Source organism: Vombatus ursinus, unplaced genomic scaffold, assembly GCF_900497805.2.
Source record: "Vombatus ursinus unplaced genomic scaffold, bare-nosed wombat genome assembly UNPS02014932.1, whole genome shotgun sequence".
NCBI lineage: Eukaryota > Metazoa > Chordata > Mammalia > Diprotodontia > Vombatidae > Vombatus > Vombatus ursinus.
This window is the reverse complement of record NW_020954710.1, coordinates 3,467,912-3,495,355: the sequence shown is the minus strand read 5'-3', so window position 1 is coordinate 3,495,355 and position 27,444 is coordinate 3,467,912. Positions and strand designations below refer to the sequence as shown.

The 27,444-nt window shown below is 43.8% G+C and overlaps 1 protein-coding gene across 1 annotated transcript in view; it reads right to left on the bottom strand.

The window, feature by feature from the left end:
- Positions 1–27,444, bottom strand: part of LOC114029515 (membrane metallo-endopeptidase-like 1) — a 57,582-nt gene that overhangs the window by 2,009 nt on the left and 28,129 nt on the right. The window contains exons 9-23 of the mRNA XM_027843986.1: positions 27,055–27,120; positions 25,809–25,943; positions 24,774–24,863; positions 21,134–21,291; positions 20,474–20,567; positions 17,324–17,452; positions 15,258–15,356; positions 14,610–14,693; positions 12,086–12,189; positions 9,869–9,927; positions 8,039–8,158; positions 5,628–5,761; positions 4,683–4,748; positions 3,452–3,547; positions 1,952–2,028 (exon numbers count right to left, since the gene is read on the bottom strand). Of these exons, the coding sequence (XP_027699787.1) occupies positions 1,952–2,028; positions 3,452–3,547; positions 4,683–4,748; positions 5,628–5,761; positions 8,039–8,158; positions 9,869–9,927; positions 12,086–12,189; positions 14,610–14,693; positions 15,258–15,356; positions 17,324–17,452; positions 20,474–20,567; positions 21,134–21,291; positions 24,774–24,863; positions 25,809–25,943; positions 27,055–27,120 (1,511 nt within the window). The remainder of the gene's footprint in view (positions 1–1,951; positions 2,029–3,451; positions 3,548–4,682; positions 4,749–5,627; positions 5,762–8,038; positions 8,159–9,868; positions 9,928–12,085; positions 12,190–14,609; positions 14,694–15,257; positions 15,357–17,323; positions 17,453–20,473; positions 20,568–21,133; positions 21,292–24,773; positions 24,864–25,808; positions 25,944–27,054; positions 27,121–27,444) is intronic.

Below are 27,444 nucleotides of genomic sequence, written 5' to 3'. Positions count from 1 at the left end.
TAAATGTTAGTTGTTATTATAACAGAGAGAATGGTGACAGTGTAGCCCAGCAGGTAGAGAGCTAGAAGCCTGGAATACTAGAGTCAAGTCCTTTTTCTGACACATACTCACTTTGTAACCTCTCAGTGCTCTTGGCAAGATTGTAAGACTATAAGATGTAGAGGAGGGCATAGCCAGGTGGCACAGTGAATAGAGTGCCACCTCTGGAGTCGGGAGAACCCGAGTTCAAATCCATCCTCAGACACATAACACTCACTAGCTGTGTGACTCTGGGCAAGTCACTCAACCCCAATTGCGTCACCAAAAAAAAAAAAAAAAGATTCAGAGGAGATGCTGACCTGCATCAGTGGAAGGAGTTTCCTCCCTTGGGAGTTCCCAATGCCAGTGAAATTGCAGGCCCAATTCCTACCTCAATTGTCATTATTATCAAGGGTCCTTGTGCCAGCTTTGCCAATACCTCAGTGTCTGGCCATTGGATGCCTCAGTGTTTCCCTATATAAAAGGAGTTGCCTTAACAAACTCTAAGCTCCCTTCCATGCCACATGCCAAACAGGGCCGATGTAATTAGGTAGTGCCACATCAGGGAAATCTCAAGGTCTTTCTTGGCCCTGCCAGTTTTCTGCTGGCTCTGTGGGGAGGCTGAATCGCCCTCTTTGGTTCCCGCTTTGTATTAGGGTCATCTCAGAAGAGTCACCATTGCAAGTAAATTAGTTTACTCTCTGAGGTAAGCTCACCTGACTGGATCTGAGGGCTGGGCCCAGCCAGGCTATTTGATGGGGAGGAGGGGACAAGGTTTAGAGCAGGTGTTCTTCACCTTTTGGGTGGCATGGAACCCTTTGATAATCTGGGGAAACCTAGAGACCCTTGCTCAGAATCATGTTTTTAAATACATACAAATACAGAGATTTACAAAGGAATGAAAGGTTAGTGAACATAAAGATGCAACTTCTTTCATGGAAATAGCAAGCATGAACCTGGACAGACTTTGAGAGACAGTGAAGAATAGAATGGCCTGGCATGCTGTGGTCCCTGGGGTCATGAAGAGTCAGATATAACTGAGTAACAACTCCACATTTTTTTTTCCCAAAGTCATGGACCCCTAAAACTTATCCATTGACCCCTTGGGGGTCTGTGGGCCCCAGGGGAATAAGCCCTGGTCTAGAGTTTGGGGCCTGACTATAGGGAGGGGGGTCCCTTGGGAACACTGGTGACAGAGTAAGACAAAGACATGCAAATTTTCTCTGGGGGAAATAAATATACTCATGTAGACTCAGACAATTCTCCTTCCTTCCCTCACTGAACCAAGACCAAACCTAGATCTAAGGTAGACAGCTTCATGGGGGAGGAAAAAAGCGATGAGTTGAGGGAGGCTATGGCAATCTGCATGCATGCCAACAGCATATAGGGTGAGGCAGATGAAGAGTGGGTGCCTCCCTGCTAAGTGGAATAATAACTAGAAATGTTTGTACTCAGGGTACATAGCACAAACTCCACCCAGGGCATGCCAGCTCCATCACCTGGAGGCTTCCTCTTTTAATTATTCTTGTTAGCCTGTTGCTGAGCCCTATTGGATTTAGGTTGCTGGAAAGGCTGCAAGTGTTGTTATTACTCTCTAAAATAAATGCCCTTTAAATTTGGAAGACCTTTCAATTCAGCACCCTGGCCCAGAGTTCTGTTGGTTCCAGTTCTGCTGGTAAGTTAACTCCCTGCTTTTCCGCCTCCTTCTGACTCCCCTGCTCCAATCATGAGAGGGTTGCAGGAGCAGCCTCCCCAAATGCATCCACCCAGGTATTCCCCATTTAAAGTCAGCCTGGTTCGGGAAAGAGGACAGGCCAGTTTATAAGTGACGTTTCTTTGGAATGGAGTACACTTTAAAAGTCCCAGTATCTGGGGACATTCAGAGATTTGGCTTCCTTGGCCTCAGCAGGTAGGTTCAGAGCACTCTGCTTGCCTGTACTTCAGAGGACTGTGGACGTCTGTCTTTATGGACTGGCTGGCATATTCTGGTCTGTAGGACCCACACCAAACCTGTGGGAAAAGAGTGTGTGTTCTCACAGAGCCCTGGGCAGTGGCTCACATATCCCTATGGCAGAATACAATGGGCTCATATAGAATTCTCCCACTGATAGCTATGGTTCCCAATGGACTTTGCTTTCACAGAATAAGCCCATTCCCCCAATCCAGCCCCTTGCCATCCTCCAAACCTCCCATCATCAGATCTCACTAATTTAGCCACTGTGTATATAAGGAATGGGGATTGGGGGCTGGGATGGGGGTGGAGAGATGTTCTGAAACTGAACATCGAAAAGAGCCAGAAACCACTTAATTACATGTTACGTCAGAACTGGTTGAAGGAATTGGGCCTCTTTAGCCTGAAGAAGATTAGACTTGGGATGGAGCCTGGTATCTGCTTTCAAGAGGAAAGACATCCTAACCCAAGGCCATCCCTAAGTGGAAGGGGCTGCCCCAAGAGGTTGTGGGCTTCCCCGTGCCTGGAGGTCTTTAAACAGAGGCTAAGTGACCACTCCTCAGGTATGTTATATAGTGGATATTCCTTTCAGGCATGATGTCAGTCAGACTAGATGTCGGCCGGGGTCTGTTCTTAAATTATGTGATGCTGTGACTCACTAGCCAAGTGACCTTAGGCAAAGTCAATGGGCCTTAATTTCCTCATCTGTCAAGTGGGATAAATTAATACTACTCTGCCTTCGAAGCAAGACTATCATGAAGATTATAGGAGCTAGTAGGCAGACAAGTTAAAATACCTATTACAAATGTGACTGGCCAAATGTTGTAAAGCAGTTACAGGACCCGAGTTCAAATCCCACCAGTCACCAACTTTCCCTCTCTGGGCCTCAATCTACACATCTATAAAATGAGACACCTTTAGATTCCTTCCATCCCTCAATCTCTGAGTCTTTATACAAATAATGTTTTTATTTCAGCAGGGTCTGGACCCACAGTACTGCCCAGTTAATGCCTGCTGATTGAACAAATGAGGAATATATCTTTCTTTGGGTGAAAGATATTCTGTAAAAGTCCACATAGGCAGTCGTAACTAGCAATCTTGGTACCTGGGAACATTCAGCTGAGGGAAGGATGGGGACCTTGGGGCACACTATAAGACTTCTGTTGGGGAGAAGGCCAAGAAAGGAGGGGTGCGGGGTGTTGGGAAGGAAGTCACCATCTGCTTGTTTCTTCTTTTAACATTTTTATTGCTAATTAGGTGCTAAACTTTGTTGGTGCAACACCATAGGAGGAATGTTGTATAGGAGTCAGACCCCTCTATAGTTCATCCCCCTGGAAGAAGCCCCCTCCACCCTGCCCTAGTTGTGGTTTAGCCTATGTGGCAGCTACCTGAAATCAAGAAAACATTAGTCCCTTTGACCTAGGGAAGTGAGGATGGGCAAGACGAGAGAGGCTGAGAAGGTAATAGGCCAGAAGATCCCACCTGGGCAAAGTTGATGAAGAAAAGCTGTTCATGGGTAAGATTCAGTCCTGGTAGTCTGGGTTCTTGGCCTTCTTGTTCCACCCACTTTATGTAAGCCTAAGGACGGGACAGACAGACAGATAAGGCCTGTGTTACCCAGAATGTGTGAGAACCCATCCTGGTAAAATGTTTTTCTGTAGTGGGGCCAGCCCAGCCTGGCATGGGCACGATAGTTATATAGCACCATAGAAATATTTGTATATAGCACCAATTGTGTGCTGGGCGCTGTGATAAGCACTTTACACTTTTTGTCTCCTCTATCCTCACAACAACCCTGAGAGGTAGGGGCTGTTCTTATCCCTGTTTTACAGATAATAACAATAATGATAATAATAATAACAATAGTTAACATTTATATAATGCCTACTACGTGCCAGCACTGTATGCTAAATGCTTTACAATCGCTATTTCATTTGATCGTCACAACAACCCTGTGAGGTAGAAGTTATTCTTATGCCCATTTTACAGATGAGGAAATTGAGGCAAATAGAGGTTAAGTGTCTCACCCAACTAATAATTGTCTGAGCCTGGATTTGAACTCAGATCTTCCTGACTCCAGTCCCTGTGCTTTATCCACTGGTCCATGAGATAGCCCTGGGCATCCCTGTTTGGGTTTCCAAGTTTGGAGGTACTACAGACAAAGCCTTACAAATGGAAGCTCTCTTTAGCTAAAGGGCAAACCCAAGTAAACAGAGGAAGCAGCATGGATTGGTAATGGATTAGGAGTCTGGGGGTCTGGGTTCAATTCCTGGCTTTGCTGCTGACTGCTCCTGTGACCTTGAGCAAGTAACTTGACTCCTCTGGCCTCAGTTTACTCACCTGTTAAATGAGGCTTCTAAGGTCCTTTCTGGCTCTACATCTATGATCTTACAAATGACTTGGGCTGTAGGGGAATGAGCACTGGGTTTAGAGTCAGATGACCCTCATTTGAATTATGACTCTGATCTTTGCTAGCTGAGATCCTTGGACAAATCATTTCACCTCTCTGCCTCAGTTTCCCCATCTGTAAAATGAGGGGCTTAGACCAGATAATTTCTGCAATCCATTTCTGTTCTAAATCTCAAGATCCTTCTGTCTATCCTCCAGTCCTTCAGACAGACAATAACTTCACAATATAGCCTGGCACAGGGCCCTGTATTGTATACAATAGGTACTCAATAGGTGCTGAAGGAAGGAATGATATCCAGCTTACCTTATAAGCTTGCCGAATGCCTCCATTATCTGCAATGTTTTCTCCTAGTGTGCCAAGCCCACTCACCTGTGGGTATGAGCAAGGGAAAGCAGGGTTGTGGGAAGAAGAAATTTCAAACTACTCCCCTATACTGTTCCCTGACATCTGCCTGCTTTACCCTGGCTGTACCTCATGCCTGGAATGCTCTCCCTCTTTCCCTCCCTCCCCCTGTCATGATCCCAAACTTCTTCCCAGGCTTAACTCAGTTGCCTCCTCCTGCAGGAAGCCTTTCGAGATCCCTCACCTCATTCCTGTTCTTTCTTTCCTCAAAGCATCTTCTGCTTTATCTGGTTTTCCACGCAGGGCCTGGCATTCAGCAAGTGTGAAATCTATTCCCTTCTAGAGCTACTTTGTATCTCTTTTGATTTATCTTGTATACACTTGCATCCACACGTGCTGTCACTCCTCTCCTCCATTAGAACGTTAACTTCTTTTTTAAAAAGAGTTTCAAACTATTTTACTGGGGGGGGGCTAGGAAAATTATTTATTTTTTTATCTTTTATTTATTTTTATTTTTAAATAGTATTAGTATTTTATTTTTCCAATTACATGTAATGATAGTTTTCAATATTCATTTTTGTCAAATTTTGAGTTCCAAATTTTTCTTCCTCCCTCCCTCCCCCCTTCCCAGTACAGAAAGCAATCTGATATAGGTTATACATGTACAATCATGTTAAACATATTTCCACATAGAATGTAACTTCTTAAGGTCAGGGAACTAACATAGTGCCTGGCACATAGTAGGTGCTTTACAAATTCTTGTTGGTTGGTTGATTAAATGAATGGTGCAACTGGCCAGTCCATCCCAATCCTTTGACCCCCAGTCTTTTATTTCCCAAGGTTCCTCTGAGGACTTGATGCTCTGGCTAGCAAGTTAGTAGCTGAACTTGGGTCCGTGTCACTTACATGCTGACCTCCAGCCAGGTCCCAGGAGTAGTTGCTATACTGGTACACCATGCACTTTGTCTGTTCCTTGAAGTGCTGGGATGAGAAGTTACTCCACCAGTCCAACATGTTTCCGTCTTTGTCAAAGTTCCTGCCTGGGGGAGAGGAGGGAAGGGGACTACCCAGGGGAGGACAGCACTGGTTCTAGGATTACCAGGGATGCCAACACATCCCTAAAACATAAACCCTGCCCTGTTTCTGTCCATGGCTGTTCAGTATCACCAACACTGCACAGAAAATGAAAAAAGCTACTGCCACTGCTGGCTGATGATTGGGACTCTGGGTCATCTGAGAGTCCATATGGGCAGCTAGGTGGCTCAATGGATAGAGAACTGGGCTTGGAATTAGGTAGACTCATCTTCCCGAGTTCGAATCTGGCCATAGATACTAGCTGTGTGATCCTGGGAATAACACTTTACCCTGTTTGCCTCAGTTTCCTCCTCTGTAAAATGAGCTGTAGAAGGAAATGGCAAACCATTCCCATATCTTTGCCAAGAAAACCTCAGATGGGGTCACTGAGAGTCGGGCACAACAGAACAATGATTTAACATGGGAACCAAACATTCTAGAAAAGGAAGGCACACGGGTGCTGATTTTGTTTCACTCTTGTTGGCAAATGCAATGAGCGATTCTAATATCATGATACATCAGCACCCATGATGAACATTTGTAAGCACTGACTGTTCTCTTACCAAAAGCCAGAAATGTATATTTAGCCCAGATGCACCCGATCTACCTGGAGACACTTGCCAATTTGAAATCTATAGTCCAATAACCTCTTATGACTTCATAGACACACCTTCTATAGTAGCATGCTGTCCTAGCCATACTGGCTAATTAGTTGCTCCCTAAACTTGACATTCCATCTCCGACCTCCATATCTTTGCCCAAGCTGTACCGTACGTCTGGAATGCATTCCCTTTTCACCCTTAACTTCTTTCAAGTCTCAGCTCAGAGTCACCTCTTATGACTTATCTGATCCCCCAGCTGTTATTGTTCTCTCTCCTTCACAATTTCTATTTAATTATCTCTCATGTTGTATCCTGTAGTAGATTGATTGGAGCGTGGAGCCATGAACCCCAAAACTCCATTGAAGGAGGGAGCTCAGCTCAGGATGCTTCCACATTTCTCATGTGGCTGCATTTCTCTGGGAATCCTCTGACTTTGCTACCCTGCCTCTATGTAGGGTGCCTTTCCCTCCTCCCTTCTCCTCCCCTCTTGTTGCATCCACCATTAGACTATAAGCTCCTTGAGGGGAGAGACTGTTTTCCTTTCTTTTTTTTTTTTGTATTTGTATCCCCTGTGCTTAGTACAGCACTTGCCACACAGTAGGTGCTTAATAAATGTTTAGTGATTGATTTTAAGCTCTTCCAAGTGAGGAATTGATTCATTTTCCACTTTGTATCCCCAGTGTCTGGTAATTTTGGTGGGGAGACTGAACTTGTGATTTTATTGGTACGTGTACCAACTTATTGGTACAGGGTGAAAATGGAGGCTTCCAAAGTACTCTGCAACCGATGGTTGCCTCAGGGCATGAAGAGATAAAGGACCTGCCCAGGGTCACACAGCCCATGTGTGGTGGACAAGATTTGAAGCCAGGTTTTCCTGATTCCAAGGTCTCTGTCTATCCACCATACCATTCTTCCTCTTGACTAATAAGTACTTGGTGAATCCCAAGCCTGTATTTCCAAATGAATGTTTACCTTCCAAGTAGCCCCCTTCAGAGGCTAGACGCATCCATGCTTTCTGCTTTTAGGATCTTGGCTATAGAGTGGGTGGGGCCTTGGACATTGTTTAGTCTCAAGCCTCCTTTTACAGATGAGAAACAAGCCCAGATGGGCTGCTGTCCCAAATGGGATGGGCAGCCTCCCTAGGTAGTGGGGTCCCCCTCTGTGAGGGTGTTTAAGCAGAAGCCGGTTGGTCACTTGTCAGGCATGTTGTGGAGGTGAGTTTTGTTTAGGTGTGGGTTGGACAGAAGTGGCTTCTGAGGGTCTCTATGACTCAGGGTCTATGGGACTTGCCCAATGTCACATGACTAGCATGTGGTAGGGGTTCAAACTGGATCCTCTCCTGATTCCAAGCCCACGCACTTCCCTCCACGCTGCCCTTCCCCTCCTGGCATCATGCAGCAGGACCCAGCTTTCGTGTCATCACTGAGCTTCGCACACGTCAGCGTCCTATCTCCTCAACCAGGCTGGGTGGTCTTTGAGGCCAGACGCCGAGATGTTGCTGTCTCTGTCTCCCCTTGTTTCCCATCCTGACCTGGATCCTCAGGCACTGAAGCTTTGAATATTAAGATCAGTCTCCACCCCTAGGGATTAGCCCGGGGGTGTGTGTGAGAGGAGTGGGGTGTGGAGAAGAATCCTGCTCACCATTGTCGTCAAACCCATGGGTGATCTCATGGCCGATCACCATCCCGATCCCCCCAAAGTTCAGGGCCTGAAGCTGCTGCTTGCTGAAGAAGGGGGGCTGCAAGATCCCAGCAGGAAACACTGCAGAGGAAACAAGGGTTCGTAGGCTTACACATCTAAAGCTGGAAGGGACCTCAGAGGTTATTCAGTTCAACCTCTTTTTTTGCAGATGAGAAAACTGAGGCCCAGAAAGTGGAAGTGAATGGCCTAAGGTCACACTGCTAGTAAATGTCAGAGGCTGGATTCGAATCCAGGTCTTCTGAATCCAAAGCCAGGGTTCTTTCCATTATATGACATTGCAGGCATATTGCCTTGTTCTTCTAGATTACCCACTGCTTGGGATGAGATCACAGGGTTAGAGGCTCATGGATTTTGTCAGTCAGTCCACCAATGAGTATTTTTAAGCACATGATATGTGCCAGGGACTGTGTTAGGCACTAGGGATGCAAAGAAAGGCAAAAGCAGTCACTAAGATCAAGAAACGCACAGTCAAATGGGGGAGATCACATGAAAACAACTATGCACAAAGCAGATACAAGGACAAATTATCATCCCCATTTCATAGATGAGGAAACTGAGGCTCATAAAAAAGTATTTGAAGACATGAACCCAGGTCTTCTTGACTCCCAGTTCACTGATCATGGCTCGAGGTTGAACCGACGTCATGTATCGCCAGGCTGCAGGGGTGAGAATCTGGTCACCAAGCCTCCCATGGAGGACTACACAATGCCTCAAAGATCCAGATGAGGCTCTGCAGTCATCTAGGGGAGCTCGAAGGCCACTTCTTTTGAGCAGGTCTCCCTTGAACCCTTCCAAGCCCAGTAGACTCTCCATAATTTTTTGGCATCTGTGGGGGGAGCCCCTCACTTCTATTTTCATATACATATCCTTCCCTTATTTGCCAAATCAGCTTCTCACCCTCATTTGAGGTTAACCCTTTGGGGGCTAAACCTACATAAAAAGGCAGTAGAAAGAAGGCAGGGTTTGGAGTGAGAGGATCTGGGTTCAAATTCTGACTGCCTCTGGCTCCCTGTATGACCTTAGGCAAATTACTTTCTTTTTCTGGGCCTCAGTTTCCTTGTCAAGTTTTTCCCAGGTTTTATGTCAGAAAAAACTCTTTATCAGAACTGCTCCAAAGTAGAAGGACTCCCTTGGGAGGGAATGTGAGAGCCCTTCTTCTTCTTCTTCTTCTTCTTCTTTTTTTTTTTTTGTTGCAGGTGTGAGTCAATTGAGGTTAAGTGACTTGCCCAGAGTCACTCAGCTAATGAGTGTTATGTGTCTGAGGCTGGATTTGAACTCAGGTCCTCCTGACTCCAGGGCTGGTGCTCTACCCATTGCACCACCTAGCTACCCCTGGGTGACCTTTTCTTGGAGGTCTTCAGTCAAAGACTGGGCAATCATTTGTTGGAAATATTATAGTGGGGATTCCATTTGAGTGTGAGGTGGACTGGTTGGCTGCTGGGGTCTGTTTTAATTCTCAGATTCTGGATTCTGTCTGAACTATAAGATGGGAGGAAAGGGGGGCAGGGGGCTAGATTAGAGAGATACCTCCGAGGTCCCTTCCAGTCCTAAATCAAAGATTCATGGTCCTCCATGTCCTCATCTATAAAACAGAGATTGGACTAAATGCCCTTTGGTGACCCTGCTGGTGCTCCATCTGGGTGCCTGTGGCCCTCCTCCCTTCTCGAACTCAGGGTGGGAAGGGTGGGGGTGGCCACCAAATGAGGAGGGTTGGGAAGGAGAGGGATGGGTTTCAGCAGAGGTCAGGAAGAGAGGGACTGTATCACCTACCAATCTGGTTTCTATTTGGAGAGTAAAAGGCATTGACTACGGCGGCCCCGATGATCCAGCTGAAAAAGAAGACAGGGACCAGAGATTAGATTTGGTGCCTGATGCTGAGCTCCAGATGACTAGGAGCTGCCCCATGTAAAGGCAGTCTGGACTAGCATCAGGGATGGGCTGTGTGCACACTTTGGCAAATCACTTCAACTCTCCCCTCTCAGTTTCCTCTTCTGTAAAATGGGTGTAATGACACCAATAATACCTAGCTCTCAGGGTTGCTGTGTGGGGCTAAAAGAGATCTAGACATATGAACTTTTATTATTTGGGATATTAATATGATTATTTTAAGGCAGCTAGATGACACCATAGTGCATACAGTGCCGGGCCTGAGGTTAAGAAAACTCATCTTCTTGAGTTCAAATCCAGCCTCAGACACTTACTAGCTGGATGACCCTGGGCAAGTCACTTAACTTTGTTTGCCTCAGTTTCCTCTTCTGTAAAATGAGCTGGAGAAGGAAATGGCAAACCACTCCAGTATCTCTGCCAACAGAGCCCCAAAGGGGGTCACAGAGAGTTGGTTATGACTGAAACAACTGAATAACAAACACAAAAATTATTATTTTGTAAGGTTCATGGGAAATGCCTCATCTCAGGCAGGCTGACTGTTTTTCTTTATCCTTTCTCTCACCGCAAGTGCTATGTCATTTTATTTTAATATGAATAATACAAGTGTTGCAAAATAAAGTACTTTGAGGTTATTATAGCAGCATAGATTTAGAGCTAGAAAGTACCATCCAGTCCAGTCCTTTCATTTTACTGATGAAGAAAGGTTAAGTCACTTATCTGAGGTCACACAGGTAGTCAGTGGCAGAGTTGGGATGATTTGAATATAGGTCCTCTGACTTCAAATTTATATTTCATGACAATGCTGATAATACAAAAAAGTATCTGAAAGGGGCAGCCTAGCTCAGTGGAAAGAATGTGAGACTTTGAGTGGGACAATGAGGGTTCATATGCCGGCTTTGCTATTTACAAACCTGCAACCCTTCTCTGAGACTCAGTTTCCTCTGCTGGGAAATATGGGGGTTGGATGAGATGTTTTCAAGAACGCTTTCAGTTCTAAATCTGCTCCATATTAAAGCTAAACTGCCATTCCACACTGTTATCCTGTCTTCTTCCATCTGGCTCTGCACATTCTAGCTGGACACTGCTCCCTTCCCATGCCTGGAATGCACCTTCAGAATCTCGATGTTGGAAGGGACTTCATCTCCACCCACTTAAATATCCTTTAAGGTTTGCCTCAGGTGCCCAAGAAACCTTCTTTGATTTACAAGATCTAGAGATGGAAGGGGTCACAGAGATTATTTAGTCCAAACCCCTCATTTTACATCTGAGGAAACTGAGTCTCAGAAGTCATATGACTTTTCCAAAGTCACAAAGCCAGTAAGAATCAGAGCCAGATCTTTTGTATTCCAGCATAGTGCTCTTTCCCTAAGCCATGACTTTCACTATAGTTACTCATTTTCCAGGTGGGGAAACTGAAATCTGAGAGAAGTGATTTGCTAAAGCTCACACAGGTAAAACAGCAGAACCAGGATCTGAAACCAGGTCTTCAGACTATAAATCCATGGCTCTTTCCACTGTTCCACATTGCTTCTCATCATGATAACCCTGAGTCATTAAGGAAAAAGATCAATTCTTTTCAAAAAGGAAGGAAAAAAGTGCTTTTGAGGAAGATTTTCATCTATGTGTATACATTTTTTTTTAAGTCTTGATGAGGAGCAGATAGATATTACAGTAGCTAGAGCACCAGCCCTGGAATCTGTAGCACCTGAGTTCAAATTACTAGCTGTATGACCCCGGGCAAGTCACTTAGCCCCAATTGCCTCCAAAAAAAAAGAAGGCTTGATGACTTAAGGTAGCAAATCAGTGTGCTTAGACAGCTAGGTGGTGCAGTGGATAGAGTCAAGAAAACCCGAGTTCAAATATTGCCTAGAGACTTACTAGCTTTGTGACCTTGGGCAAGTCTCTTAACATCTCTGAATTTCAGTTTCCTCATCTGTAAAATGGGGATAATAGCAGCACCTACCTCACAGGGTTGTTGTGAGGATCAAATTAAGCATTTTGCAAACCTTAAAGTGCTGTAGAAATGTGTGCTGTTGTTTCTATTATTGTTAATCACATATGCCTAAAAGGGCTCTCTCTTCCAGCTGCCACTCTACTCACACATCCTGGTCCACCTTCTCTCTCAGTTTCTTCAGGCTTTTCTGTGCATTGGACTTAAGGTTCTCCAATGTATTCTCAAAGAACATGTCCTCTTTGAAGTTCAGCTAAGGAAATGTTAATATATAAAGTAATTAGTCCAGAGGGCGAATTTTTTTTTTCTTGGAAAATCAGTGAGCATGAAGAAAAAAGCTGTTTCTAGACCATCCTGCTGACATAATTTATTAATACATAAGTAAAAAACAAATAAAAGATTTTTGGATATTTCTGTTTTTACTGGTGGCTGTCCCTAGCACTGAAGTCTCCCTTATTTTTTTATGATTTTTCCTCAATTTTAAAAAACATTTTTATTTAAAGTTTTGAGTTCCAAATTCTATCCCTCCTTCCCTCCCTGAGATGGTAAACAATCAGATATAGGTTGTACATGTACAATTATTTAAAACATTTCCATACTAGTAATTTTGTACAAGAAGACTCAAAAGAAAAAAAAAGAAAGTGAAAAATAGCATGCTTCAGTCTGTATTTAAACAATATCAGATTTTTTTCTGGAGGCAGACAGTATGCTTCCCTTTGGGACTGTCTTGAATCACTGTATTGCTGAGAATGGCTAAGTCATTCACAGTTTTTCATCGTACAATATTGCTGTTACTGTGTACAATGTTCTTCTGGTTCTGTTCACTTCACTATGCATCAGTTCATGTAAGTTTTTCCAGGTTTTTCTGAAATCATCCTGCTCGTCATTTCTTATAGTACAATAATATTCCCCAACTGATGGGCATTCCTTTGATTTCCAATTCTTAGCCACCGCAAAAAGAACTGCTATAAACATTTTTGTACAAATAGGTCCTTTTCCCTTTTTTATGTCTTTGGGATATAGACTTAACAGTGGTATTGCTGAATCAAAGGGTATTCAGTTTTATAGACCTTTGTGCATAGTTCCAAGTTGCTCTCCAGAATGGTTGGATCACTTTACAACTCCAACAATAGTACATTACTGTCCCAGTTTTTCCACATTCCCTCCAACATCCAACATTTTCCTTTTTTGTCATATTAGCCACTCTGATAGGTGTGAGGTAGTACCTCAGAGTTGTTTTAATTTTTTTTTAATTCTCTGATCAATAGTGATTTAGAGCATTTTTTAAAATGACTATAGATAGCTTTGATTTCTTTGTCTGAAAACTGCCTGTTCATATCCTTTAACCATTTAGCAATTGGGGAATGACTTGTAATTTTATAAATTTGACTCAGTTCTCTATGTATTTGAGAAATGAGGCCTTTATCAAAGATAGTTATTACAAAAAAAATTCCCCCACTTTTCTGCTTTCCTCATAATTTTGGTTGCATTGGTTTTATTCATGCAAGACCTTTTAAATTTTACATAATCAAAATTATCTATTTTATATTTTGTAATGCTCTCTATATCTTCTTTGGTCCTAAATTATCCACAAATCTGAAAGATAAACTATTCCATGCTCTCTTAATTTGCTTATGGTATCACCCTTTAGGTGTAAATCATGTACCTGTTTTAACCTTATCTTGGCATATGGTGTGAGATATTGGTCTATACCTAGTTTCTGCCATACTGTTTTCCAGTTTTCCCAGCAGTTTGTGTTAAATAATGAGTTTTTGTTCCAAAGGCTTGGATCTTTGGGTTTATCACATAATAGATTACTATGGTCATTTACTATGATGTAATTTGTACCTAATCTATTTCACTGATTCACCACTCTTTCTTAGCCAGTAGCAGATTGTTTTGATAATTACCGCTTTTTTATAATACAGTTTGAGATCTGGTATGGCTAGGTCACCTTCTTTCACATTTTTGAAGTCTCCCTTATGACCAAGGAAAATTAAGTGAAAACAACCCACTGAGTGACTTCGCCTGCTAGTGTTTGTAGCATGCCATCCCTTTTTAGGCTTGTTCCCATATTCCTTCAACCTCTCTGCTGAGATGTGAGAGCAATGTTCCATTCTCTATTCTCTATTTTCTGGTGCTAAGATTGGTACTCAGCTATCCAGAATTCCATCTCCCTTAAGTGCAATGTTCATTTCCATTCCTGTAATTATTTTATGTCTTATTGTCCTGGTTCTGTGGACTTCAGTCCCCATCAGTTCAGACCAATCTTCCTAGGCTTCTCTGAATCTCTCATATTTATAATTTCTGTCTACACTGTTGTCATGAGTCCAAGGATCCTGGTTGAATCTGAGGAGTTAACTCAAGCCTGGAGCTCTTATCTTCTTAAGAATTCTTTTTTTTATATACCCCTTTGGGAATTGCTTTTACCTGGGAAATATTTGATCATGTTTTTATTAAATGGATTATTTTAAACCTTCAGGCTCTAGGTGATCACATATGGAGACCCCTTCTAGGACAAGGCTGGTGTTCCATCATATCCCTCCCTCCACCAGACTATTCTGTCAGTCTTTCATAATGGGCACCCACATTGTTTCCAATTTTTTGCCATCCCGAGTAGCATTATTGTAGAAAACGAAAGCAGTGAGTAACAGTTGGGGATGATGGCCTCACCTGGTAATATTCATCATCAAGTTTCTTATTCTGCTCTTCTAAAATGTAGTCTGGGTAGCCGATCTGCTCCCTGATGGCTGTGGCCTACAATAGAAAAAGAAGGTAGAGGGACATAGAGTCGAAAGAACACTGAACTTAGGCAAACAGAACCTGGGTTCAAATCCCTGCAAGTTGTTTCCATTTCCTGAACCTTAATTTCATTTTCTATATATGTGAATATGGGAAGGGTTTGTGATTTCAGGAGAATGGAGGGACTCATTGTGTGGGAACTCCCTTTGCTGATGCAGATTGCACCCCCTCGCTGGCTTTGATAAACCAGTGTTACAGAGCTAGCAATTTTTAGATTTGAATCCAGGTATTTTTGGCTCCAAGTACCCACTATTATCTGGCAGGTAGAAATAACAATTTTATAAAATGGGTTAAAAATCTCCCAATGTGATAATTACCTAAGATAACAATGTGGGGGAAATGGAGATGTCAGGGCTTATAATCTCCCACTTTGAGTAGAAAAGTCTAAGTTTGGCTACAATAGGGACTGTCCCCAAAAAAGGTGCACTTTCCAAGTGTCCAAAGTGTGGGATAAATCTGTGACTCCTACTCCAGGTAACAAGGGCCCCAAAAGCATCAGCACCCAAAGCTCTCACTGACCTTCTCCTGAGCCCTCTTCTTGGACAGTTCATCCATCCATTGTAACTCATTGAGGGTCTCAATAAACACCTCACGTACTTTTTGGATGAGATCACTGACCTGAAAAGAAAAGGTTAATCAAAACTCCCACCTGACCCCAGAGCTGAGCCCTTACCCTCCACCCCCCATGCCTGGAATGTGTTAGCAGAATCTCAGCATTTGAAGGGACTTCACCTATGTCCACTTAAATACCTTTTCTTTTAAGGTCACTTTGTCCCAGAGCTGAGGACACTTGCCCAGGGCAAGTTATACTTTCTGCACTTTTTGAGGGGGAGACAGGTTGGTGTTCTGCTAGTAGCCCTGAGGTCAGCCAGAGAACAGGGTTCTGACCATGCTGGAATCTACTGCCTAAGCAAAGTTCATGCTGGTATGGAGAGAATCTTGCCATACCTCATATTACAGGTGATCATACAAAAAGAACCTTGAATTTGGCATCAACAGAGTAAGTAGCTCCTTACTATCCCAGGTGAGGGGTGTGGGGATTATTAAGCTCTTATTGTGTGCTAGGCAGGGGCAGCTAGGTGGAGCAGTGGATAAAATACTGGATCTGGAGTCAGGAAGACTTCAGTTCAAATCTGGTCTCAGACACTTATTAGGTATGTGACCCTGGGCAAGTCACTTAACCCTGTTTGCCTCAGTTCCTCATCTATCAAATGAGCTGGAGAAATAGCAAACTATTTCAGGATCTTTGCCAAGAAAATCCCAAATGGGGTCACAAAGAGTAATCCGTGACTGAACAGTTAAACAACGTGTTAGGCACTAAATGCTTTCCAAATATTGTCTCATTTGATTCTTACAATACCCCTCAAAGGTAGGTACTATTATTATCCCCATTTTACAGATGAGGACACTGAGGCATACAGATGTGCCCAGGGTAATCTGGTCACTAGTAAATGTCTGAGGCTGGGTTTGAACTCAGGTCTTCCTGAATCCAGGGCCAGTGCTCTATCCACTGCACCACCTAGCTAGTTATTTCTCCTCTTCAGGCCTCACTCTCTGCTTCTAGAAAATCAATGGGTTGAGGGGCAGCTAGGTGGCACACTGGATAGAACATTGGTCCTGGAGTCAGGAGGACCTGAGTTCAAACCCAGCCTCAGACACTTCCTAGCTGTGTGACCTTGGGCAAGTCACTTAACCCTGATTGCCTCCAAAAAAGAAAGAAAAGAAAATCAGAGAGATCATTGCTCAGGTCCCTTCCAGCTCCAAATCCTGGGACCCTGGGATCAGCACAAGCTAGTTTGGCAAATGCAAGGAATACCCTTGGCCTGTATCTCCCCAACAAACAACTAAAATCACTCCCTGGGTAAGTTGTGCACTTGACCCCACTCTAATTCACTCTGGGCTCCTTGATTTAGGGCTGGAGAAGAAGAAGGAGCCTTCTCTAGGAGAAAATATGGTTTGGCAGTTGAGCCCTGTCATTTACTCAGAGTAAATCACTTTACCTCAGTTTCCCTCATCTGTAAAATAAGGACAATAGGATTGTGGCAAAGACAACCCAGTAGTAGGTTTTCACTCTTTTTTTTTTTTTTGCTGATAACATACATCAACAATGAATAAACATTACATTATGTTTAACAGGACAAGCTGGCTTGACCTCTTAGAAGAAGGCATTTGTTTTTTTTTTGTTTTTTTTGTTTTTTTTTGTTTTTAGGCAGTTGGGGTTAAGTGACTTGTGCAGGGTCACACAGCTAGTAACTGTCAAGTGTCTGGTCTGAAACTGGATTTTAACTCATGTCCTCCTGACTTCAGGGCTGGTGCTCTATCCACTGTGCCACCTAGCTGCCCCTTAGAAGAAGGTATTTGAACAAGATTAAGAGATGAAGAATACACAACATCCACTGTGGAGAAGAGTCAGAGCTGGACTCTAAGGGTTTGGAGTGACCTGGCTCCCTTTTCCCAGTAGAGTTCCCCTGTCCTCAGGTTTGTATGGTGTGGGAAGTAGTGAACCTGAGGCAGCTCGACCATGATGCTGGAATGGATGGAGTTCAGGAGTGGCACAGGAAGACCAGGAGCAGTGCTTTACCTACCATCCTCTTACTCTCACCAGCAAATGATTGTTTCACGTAGAGGGCACCCACTGCACTTTCCATGTTGTTGTTGACATAACGCACACATTCCCGCCACTGTACATCCTCCAGTGAAGTCCCATACAGAGCCTGGGGAGAGAGATACAGTGTTTACTCCCTCCTGCCCTCCCTTATCCACCCAATCATATATTCGTTTACATAGTCACTCATTCATTCATATATGCATCTATTTATACATTCACTCATTCACTCCTTTACTCATTCACCTGCTCTACATATGGTCCTAGGACCAAATGAGGAAATGGACATCATTTCTATTCCCAAAGATCATGTGGCCTACTTGGGGAGACAAACCACAAGGAATCACAGAATCTCATAGCTGGAAGAGACATCAGAGGTCATAGGTTTTAGAATTAGAAGCTGCCTCTAAGGCCATCTGTCCAATCCTCTCAACTTACAGATGGACTAAACAGGGTAAGTGATTATCTGTTCAAGGTTACGCAGGTAAGAAGTAGTCTGGTCTGTATGGTGTCTTGGGAGAATAATTTCACTTTTCTGGATCTCCTGTGTAAAATGAGGGGGTCTGACCAGATGGTTTCAGAGGCTCCTTCCAGTTCTAGGTAAATGAATGGCCCTGTGATTCTAGGTAACACAGAGTCTCAGAGGTGGAAGGGGATTCATCAACTGTCTAGTCCAACCCAAACCCAGATAGGAACCCTATCCATGGCATCCCCCCCAATGGTCACCTTTCCTGTCTTTGAGTACTTGCAGTGGATAGAGCACTGGGCTTGCTATCAGAAAGACTCATTTTCATGAGGTCTAACCTGTCCTCAGACACTTCCTAGCAGTGTGATCCAGGGCAAGTCATTTAACCTTATTTGCCTCAGTTTCCTCATCTGTAAAATGAGTGGAGAAGGAAATGGCAGATCATTCCAGCATCTTTGCTAAGAAAATCCCAAACAGGATCATGAAGAGCTGAATACGACTGAAAATGACTGAACAACAACAAAAAGTCTCCAGTTGAGTCTTAGCTGTCACTAAATGGCCTTGAATCCATAGAACCCTAGAGTTGGAAAAAACCTCACGAAGGGGCGGAATCCAACCTATGTCTGAATGAAAATCCATTCTACAGTAATAATAATAATAATAATAATAATAATAACTAACATTTATGTAGTACTTTGTGCCTGGCTCTGTGCTAATTGCTTTATAATTATCATCTCATCTGATCCTTACAAGAACCCTGAGAAGTGGATAGCTATAGTTATCCCCATTTAGCAAATGAGGAAATAGATGAACAGGTTTAGGACCTTGCCCAGGGTCTCACAGCTAGAATCTGAGGCTGGCTTTGGACTCAGGTCTTTCTGATTTCAGGCCGAATTCTCTATCCACTGTGCTACCTACCTGCCTTCTACAATCCCCTCAATGTGTGGTCCTCTAGCTTCTACTTGAAAATCTCAAGAGAGGAGGAACCTACTACCTCCAGAAGTCAGCTGTTTTACTTTGGGACAACTCTCATTGTCAGGACATTTTTCTGGACACCATGCCTCCTTCTTGACACGTATGCACTCTGTAACCCAACAAAGACAATACAGCTAATCCCTCTTTCCTATGATAGGGTTTGGAAGTGGGAGAAATGAATATTTCTCTCGTATTTAATAATTAATTATTGAATCAGGACTAAGGTTTTTCCCCTTTTCTATCTCCTCATTCAGAAACCAACCAGTGTGGTAAATCTTTAAGAGAGATTTCCCCAGGCCAAGATCTGATCAGACAGATTATTCTAGAAAGTCTAAGTTTGGGCTAATAGGTATTATCCTGCTCATTGTGGTTGCTCAGACAGGTCTGGGGAAGTGCTGATTCTCCCTTTTGTGAAGAAAGGTGATATGGAAATTGGTGTCTCTTTGACCAAGATTTGAGTGGCCCAAGTCACATACCCCAAGACCCTCGTTTTAATATAGCCCACTTCCCACTGTGTTAACCAATCAGAGTAGATTGGCACCCCTCAGGAATACCTACTATTTGAAGGACATATGAACTGTAAGTCCACCACCATTAAGGGTCTTTGCTCTAAGAGAGATGGCCAAATGATCATCCTTTTATTAATAAACATTCTGGCCTTATTAATAAAAGGATTGAATTACCCAGAAACTATGCCTCTCTAACCTTTTTAATCATCAAAAAGGGATTGGATGAGTAACTAGATGTGTGACCTGTTGACCTACACTTTGATGGAATAGGGTGTGGAGGGGAGAAGACAACTTGAGAGGGGTGGGACTCAATGATGAACTATACAAGGTTAAAGTTACACAATCTTCATATCTGGACACAGCCTATACTTGTATTCACACACGTGATGGCAAACAAATCCATTTCCTCCAACATATCAGTAGAGACTTTGGAAAAGGAGCCTGTCTAGGAAATTAACCCAAGTTCTTCCATGAGGGAAGAGGCACAGGGTCCAGGAGCCATCTCCACCCTGCTGCACCCTCCCCCCTTCAATTTAATACCTTGATCCAGGATTGAGATTGCACATTTGGTCCAAAATTATAACTGAGGCTCAGGTTCAACACTGGCCTCCTCTCACTCCCTGTACAATCTTGGAAAGAGTGAGTCCCTGGTCCTTTCCCCTCTCTGGGGATGGGTATTTCCACAAGGTGAGGAGGGTCAATTTTGAGATCATCTAGTTGAACTTCCACATTTTAGAGATGAGGCTGAGAATGGGAAGTGATCTGCCTAAGATTACACAGGTAATACCAGAACCAGAATTTTAACTCAGATCCTGTGGTTCTAAATCCAGTTCTCTTTCAAATGTACTAGACTATTTTGGATGTTAGTGAGGGATAATGGGGAGTGGGCTGGCCTTGGAGTTAAGAAGACAGGGGTTCCAGTCCTTCTTCTGACATACACTAGTTACGTGACCTTAGAAGAATTAGGAAATTTTTTGAGATTATCAGTTACAGGAAAACTGCTAATCTGTACCAGGGGAGGGTGCTTCCACATCGGGAATTCCTCACCCTGATGAGGTAAAAAAGATAGGGGTGTTCCCCAAGAGGAATGTGGTGTGGAAATGACAATCTAGCAGACCAGAGAGTCCTTTGTTCCATTCATCAGGGATACGGGTGACTCACCTTGCGATGGGTGACTCACCTTGCGATAGCTGACTCGGGCTTCTTTGAATCGATGACTCAGGTTACTAATTTGATCCTGCACCAGGCGCCAGACCAGGTAGTTTTGAATGGTTCTGGGAACAGATGAGTAGAGTCCCCTATTAGTGCCCAGGGAAGGATCAGGAATGGGGCTGGAAGTTGGAAGGGTTAGAAATGGGGTTGGAGACAGGGTCTTCTGGTTCCTCACTGCCAGATAAAAAGACTTTCTAATTGGAGATGATAAGCCTGGGAGAAGGGCTAGCCTTACACAAGAGAGGAATAGGCAACTGAGAAAAGGGTATGGTTTAGAGATCTTAAGAAGAGATTCCTTTCCTTCCCCTGGGTCCCTTTTCCCACCTGCAATTTCACCAAAAGAAATCAGGCTTTTTCGTAGGTGGAAATGCTTCTACTTTCTGGGAGGCATAGTACATTAAGCTTTATCAGTCATTTACACTTTAGTGTGAATGAACACATTGGCTCTTTTCCTGGGAGTAGGTTTTGATGGAAATGTTGGTGTTGGAAATCTGGGGCACCGGATGCTTGAAAAGTGGGGTGGAGAGGATACCACAGAAGGAGGGAAAAAATGCCAAGGGAGGCTAAGTCTGATAAAAACAAAAGTTCAAAGCCATCACAGTTATGTTGCTGAGGGCGCCAGTCTCACCTGGCTGGATACTTGCTGATGATTTCTTGAAGATTCTGGAGGTAAGGAACGCCATACACCACCACCTCCTCATTCTCCAGGATGTTAATGTTGACTGAGGACATGACAATTTGTATAAAGACAGTCCAATTGAAGTTCTGTGAGAAAGGGGTACTGACCTGGTACGGTGTAATGGAAAGAACATTGGAATTAGAGGACCTGGTTTAAAATCTTCCTAATGCACAGGTCCAGCCACATCTGTCCTTTCCTCACGAGGAGCTGCCCGGGCCATGCCCTCTGATTGGAATGTACCACTCACATGGGGAGCTATCTAAACATCTCTGCCTTTCAAAATCCTCTCTTCTTCCTAGTAGGCCCAGCTCAGGTAACACTCCCTCCCTGAGGATGTTTCTGATTCACAGTACACAACTTCTTTTTCCCCCTCTTTCTCCACCTGGCATTCTATCTATCTCTCTGAACACATGTCATGCCTCACTCTCTTCAGAAGAAAATGAGATAATTTATTAAGAAACATAGATCTATAGTACAAAGGGGCCTTACATTAATTCCAATTCCTTCACTTTACAGATGAGGAAACCAAGGCACAGAAAGATTAGATTAGATTAGATGTTAGACGTGCCCAGGGTCACACAGTTAGGAAGTTTCTGAGGTGGGAGTTGAACCCAGGTCTTCTCAAATGTAGAGCCCTATCACCTTGCTAACTTTCAGGTGCTGCATAGTTCTCAGTGACTGCTAACGCAGGAAGCCCTAGGGAGATGATATGTAGCTCCACTGCCACAGATCATCTGGGAGAAGAGTGATAGTCATTGCTTCACATGAGGCCTCCACATGAGGGCTCCACAGCATCTCTAGTCACAACACTCTTGAAAGGAAAGAAACTGGGGGCTGGGAGATAAGACAAGGGAAAGGATGAGAATAAGTATTTATTAAGTACCTATTATATGCCAGGCACTGTGCTAAGCATTTTTAGAAATATTATCTCATTTGACAAGCCCAAAGATTGAAAGACACTTCAGGTGCCAAGCTACTCCATAATCCAGAGCAAAAATGTAACCTCTCTCTGCCACAGACACCTCATCAGAAGGTAAATTAATCTTCATTGATTAATTGATTAAGTTCTCATTGATTGGCCAACAATAGGTCCCAAGCCAAGTCTCACTCAGTCATTGTTTGGGCCTTGATTGGTAGCAGTTGTTTCTGTTTGTTGGCCAGAAACCCTGAGGGTCTTGCCTTCCCAGACAGATTTTTTTTTTTACTAGAGGCCATTCTTTGCCTCATTCTTTACTTAGCCTTAATCACTGAATGGGAATTGCCTCAGTCAAATTGAGACCTGTTAAAGACATCTTAAAAAGGCATCTAAGGCCACCTGTAGCCATCCTGATCCATATCTGACCACTAGACCCAGATATCTCAGGAGGAGAGAGTGAGGTTGGTGACTTTGCACAGCCCTACCTTACTTAAATCCAACTCACTTGCATGTCACTCCATCACCTTCCTGATGTCACTGGTCCTCTTTCAGAACAAAGGATGAACAACAGAGGAAACACTATGGAAATAACCAATTACATACAAGCTATTAAGTAGTGCAGCAGGTAGGTGATGCAGTGGGCTTGGAGTCAGGAAGACTCATCTTCCTGAGTTCAAATCTGACCTCAAACACTAACTAGCTATGTGACCCTGGGCAAGTCACTTCACCCTGTTTGCCTCAGTTTCCTCATCTGTAAAATGAGCTGGAGAAGGAAATGGCAAACCACTCCAGTAGCTTTGCCAAGAAAACCCCAAATGAGGTCATGAAGAGTCAGATATGACTGAAGCAACTGAACAACAACAACTAAGTAGTATAAATGGAAGATCTGACTTTCTTCATCTGCAAAATGAGGGACTTACACTAAAATCCCATTCCAGCTCTATGCCTCAATCAGTGAAAGAAGTGCCTACTATGTGCCAGGTTCTGTGTTAGGTACTGGGAATACAAAGACAAAACTGGACCAGTCCCTGCCCTCATACCCAGTCTATTGGGTATGAACATGTAATAACAGATGCTAATGTTACATTCCAGTAGAATGCAGTCTCCAGGAGGGCAGGAACTCTGAATGGTCTGTCTTGGAATCCCTAGCATTTGACAGAGTGCTTCATATGTTAATGCAAAAAAGCATTTATTAAGTACCTACTGTCTTCCAGGCACTGGCTTAAGTACTTGGGATACAAAAAAAGGCAAAAATAGCCCTTGCCCTCAAGATGCTTACAGTCCAATGAGGGAGACATCATGGGAACAACTATGTATGAACAAGAAAAAGACCAGCTACATTGAGAGGCAATCTCAGGGGGAAGGGGCTAAGATTAAGGAAAACTGGGAATGGTTTCTTACAGAGGTGGAGGCAGGGCTTTAGCTGAGATTTGAAGGAAGCCAGAGAAGTTAGGAGAAGGGGGCAAGGAGGGAGAGATTTCCAGGCACCGGGGCAGTCCCAAAAGGCATGGAGTTGGGAGATGGTATCTTGCGCCAGAAGGCCAGCATCAGAGAAGACCAACAAGGTAGGAAGGGGTTAGGTAGTGAAGGTCAAAGATAGGATTTTATTTTTGATCTTGTAGGTAATACAAGATTTTGGAATTTATTCATGGAATTTATTGAGTAGAGAAGATCTGGAGAGAGACTTGAGGCAGGCAGACCTACCAGCAGCTATTGAACTAGTCCAGCTGTGAGATGATGAGGGTCTGCACCAAGATGGTGGCAGCATCCGAGGAGGAGAGGTATTGGAGAGATATTGCGGAAGTAGAATCAAGAGACCTGGAAGAGACTGATGAGATGAGAGTGGAGTAAGCATGAGGAGCCTGGGTGAGTGAGAAAAAGGTAGTATACTCCACAGGAAGAGAGGAAAGATAACGAGTTGAGTTTTGGACATGTTGAGTTAAAGATTTCTGTGGGACAGGCCTTTCAGCTGCTCTGTCTTTCTACTTTCTGTCTGACCCTGGTCTAGTGCCTTCTGCTCCATCCATGATCAGACAAAGAGACAGACAGATATCCAAGTTGACATGTTCAGTAAGCATTTGGAGATATGAGACTGGAGGTCAGGAATGAGGTGAGGGCTAGACGTATAAATCTTAGAATCATCTTCACAGAGATGATGGTTGAGTTCATGGAAGCTCATGAGATCACCAAGTGAAATAGTATAGAGGGAGAAGAGAAGAGGGCCCAGGACAGAGCCCTGGGTGATGCCCACAATTCATGGGTCAAGATTTCAGCAAAGGAGACTGAAGAGAACCAGGGGTGTCATGAAAACAAAGAGAAAAGAGAGTATCAAGGGAAAGAGGTGATCAGTGACATCAAAGGCTCCAGAGAAAGCAGTTTCAGTTGAATGATAAGGTCAAAAGCAAGACTGCATAGAGATAGGAAAAAAAATGAGACAAAAGGACACAGTAGGTGCTCAATAAGTGCATGATAAATTGATCGAATTATATACAATGAGCCTTCTGTCCTCCACCTGAAGATGGTATTTTGTTTTTGTTGTTTTTGTTTTGTTTTGTTTTGTTTTTGTTTTTCTTGCTATTGCTGTAAGTCTGGCAAACGCCATCCCTAGTCAGACAAAGCCTCAGAGAGACAGACAGACAGACAGATGAGAAACTGAGAAAACTGTAAAATTACCTTGAATGAAAAGGTACTCTGGAGCTGCGATATGTTCATTCTGTGATAGAGGAGAGTGACATCATGCCTTTCCTCTTGAGCTAAAGTGGCCTAGAGGGAAGATATAGAGATGAGTCACCATTGGTGGGAGCAACCCCTAAAACTGTCCAGATCTACATACCGAAGAAGTACAGGTCAAAATCTCCATGACTTCTCTTCACTCCCCCTAAGTAATCCCATGATCCTCAGGGAAATTTAAGTCAGGCATAGGACCTGGCACAGAGAAGGTGATTGATAAATGCTTTTTGGTTGATTAAACTCTGGCCACTAACAAATGCCAAATGACAGCCCTTCTGGGGAAACAGTGTGGTAATAATAGTGGAAAGAACACTGACTCTGGAGTCAGAGGTTCTGGATTCAAATCTCACCTCTGACACTCCTTATGTGACTTTGGGTAGGTAACACCAGTTTTCTCATCTGTGAAATGAAGGGGTTAGACCAGATGATCTCTGAGCTCCTTCTTGATCTCCATCAAGAATCCAGATAGAACTGGAAGGGACCTTAGATGTCATCTAGCCCAATCCCCTTATTTTACAGAGGAATAAACTGAGATCCAAAGAAGTGACCTACCCATGGTAGTCAATAAAAAATTCTGACTTCCAACCCAAATCTATGATCCTATAATATTCTTCATCCATCTCCCATGAACTCTGCTTTCTCTTCCACCAAAGCCAGATCCCACTCAAACATTTTCCCTGGCTGTCTCCCATGCCTAGAATACTCTCCTCATCTCTACCTCCTGGCTTCCTTGGCCTCCTTCAAGTCTCAGCTGAAGTCCTGCCTCCCACAAAGCCTTTTCCATACCTGCTTAACTCCCTCTGAGGCTACCCCCAGTTTAACCTATCTTTAGCTTGTGTGCACATAGCTGTTTGTATGCCATCTCCCCCATTAGACACAAGTTTGTATCTTCATCTCTCTGTGGGCTTCTGTGTCTAACCCACAGAGGACACTTAGCAAAAGCTGTTTGGTCTCCCAGGCCTTTATGTTGTTACTCACATTGGCAATTTCAGTTTCAAATTTCATCACCAGCAACATTTCATTCTCCACAAACTCATCATCTTTGGTGAAGTTCAGATCTGCTCGAATCATTTTAGCTATGCTGATCATGAACTGGAGGTATGCCTCCCGGACCTGGGGCAGAGGGGAGACAAAGAAGGGTCAGGAGACAGACAGGAGTAGAGGGGCAGAGATACCCAGGCAGAAATGCCCAATCCCTCCCAATGTCCGGGTCTGTTTTCTTGCACCTTACCCCACGGGCGCACAAGTCCACCAGCCTGAGGAAGCATAGAGGTCCTGAAAGACTATTTAAGGAGATCCCAGGATTTAGAGCTGGAAGACCTTAAGAGATCACGTTTCCCAAACTATTCATTTTACAGAGGAAGAAACTGAGTCTCAGAGAAGGGAGGGGACTAGGCCAAAGGCGCAGTGCTTTTAAGGAGCATAGCCGGGATTAGAAGCCAGTGTCCGGCTGCCTCCAGGACTCTTTCTACTCCACCCTGCCCCAGGTATTGAGAAAATGACAGTTAGGGGAGAGGGTGTCTTTGACAAGCTAGAAGGAACCTTTGAAATCTTCTGGTTCCTACTCCCTCATTTTATAGATGAGGAAAAAGAGATCCAGAGAAAGTAAAATGACTTGTCTAGGTCACACCACTTGCATGTGGAAAAGATTCAAACCCAGGTCCTCTGACTTTCAATTCAGAGGATTTCCATTATATCTTACTGCCTTTTCATGACAGACCTTTAGATACAATCTACTCCAAACCTTTTGTTTTCAGTAGTGGAAGAAATAAAACTCAGAGAAGTCACCTAGTCCCACTTTCCAGTTGGTAAGGAAGCCCTTTGAACAGTATCCCCAGCCAGGGACTGAAAGTTCACTTTGTATCAGGTCATCCAAATCCATTAATGCATTAATCTTCTTTTTTAAAGGGCATTCTTCTTATGAATAAGGGAGTCTCCTAGTGATTTCCATATTTCCATTCATGAACAAGGAGAGGAATGGGGGAGATGGGAGGAATTGCCTTGGGAGGCTGGGACAGGCTTGAAGGAGGAGAAAGGGTTCGATGCAAAAGCTCCTTGTGTCACAATTGAACTGGGGACTTCCTTGTGTAACACTGGCAGGTGAGAGGGGAGGGGTGTGTGTGTGTGTGTGTGTGTGTGTGTGTGTGTGTGGAGGGGGAGGACCACCCTTTTAACATCTACATGCATCCCACCCAGAAATCCCTCCATGAAAGGATGCACTGACCCTCTGGTAGTTGCCACTGTTGAAGTAATAGTCTTTGGAAGGCATGCCCAGTGATGGCTGGTCAATCTGCAGACCAAATACAGAATGAGATGTGAAGGGAAAGGGGCAGTGAGAAGCACAACTGCAACCCCACCCCACCCCCACAGCTGAGAACCATATTGAGTATGATCACAGAGTAGAAGGGCAGAGGGGAGGGGAGTACCCAGCTCAGCCTCTCTACTACCCTGAGATGAAGTTATTAGGGGGCAGCCCTCTCTAGCACATCTATTCTGAGCAATGACCTAATCAATGAAGGGATGGCTTGCTTTTGGTCAAGAGCTCAGGATGGTGGTAGTAGTGGTAGTAGTAGTAGTAGTAGTAGTAGTAGTAGTAGTAGTAGTAGTAGTAGTA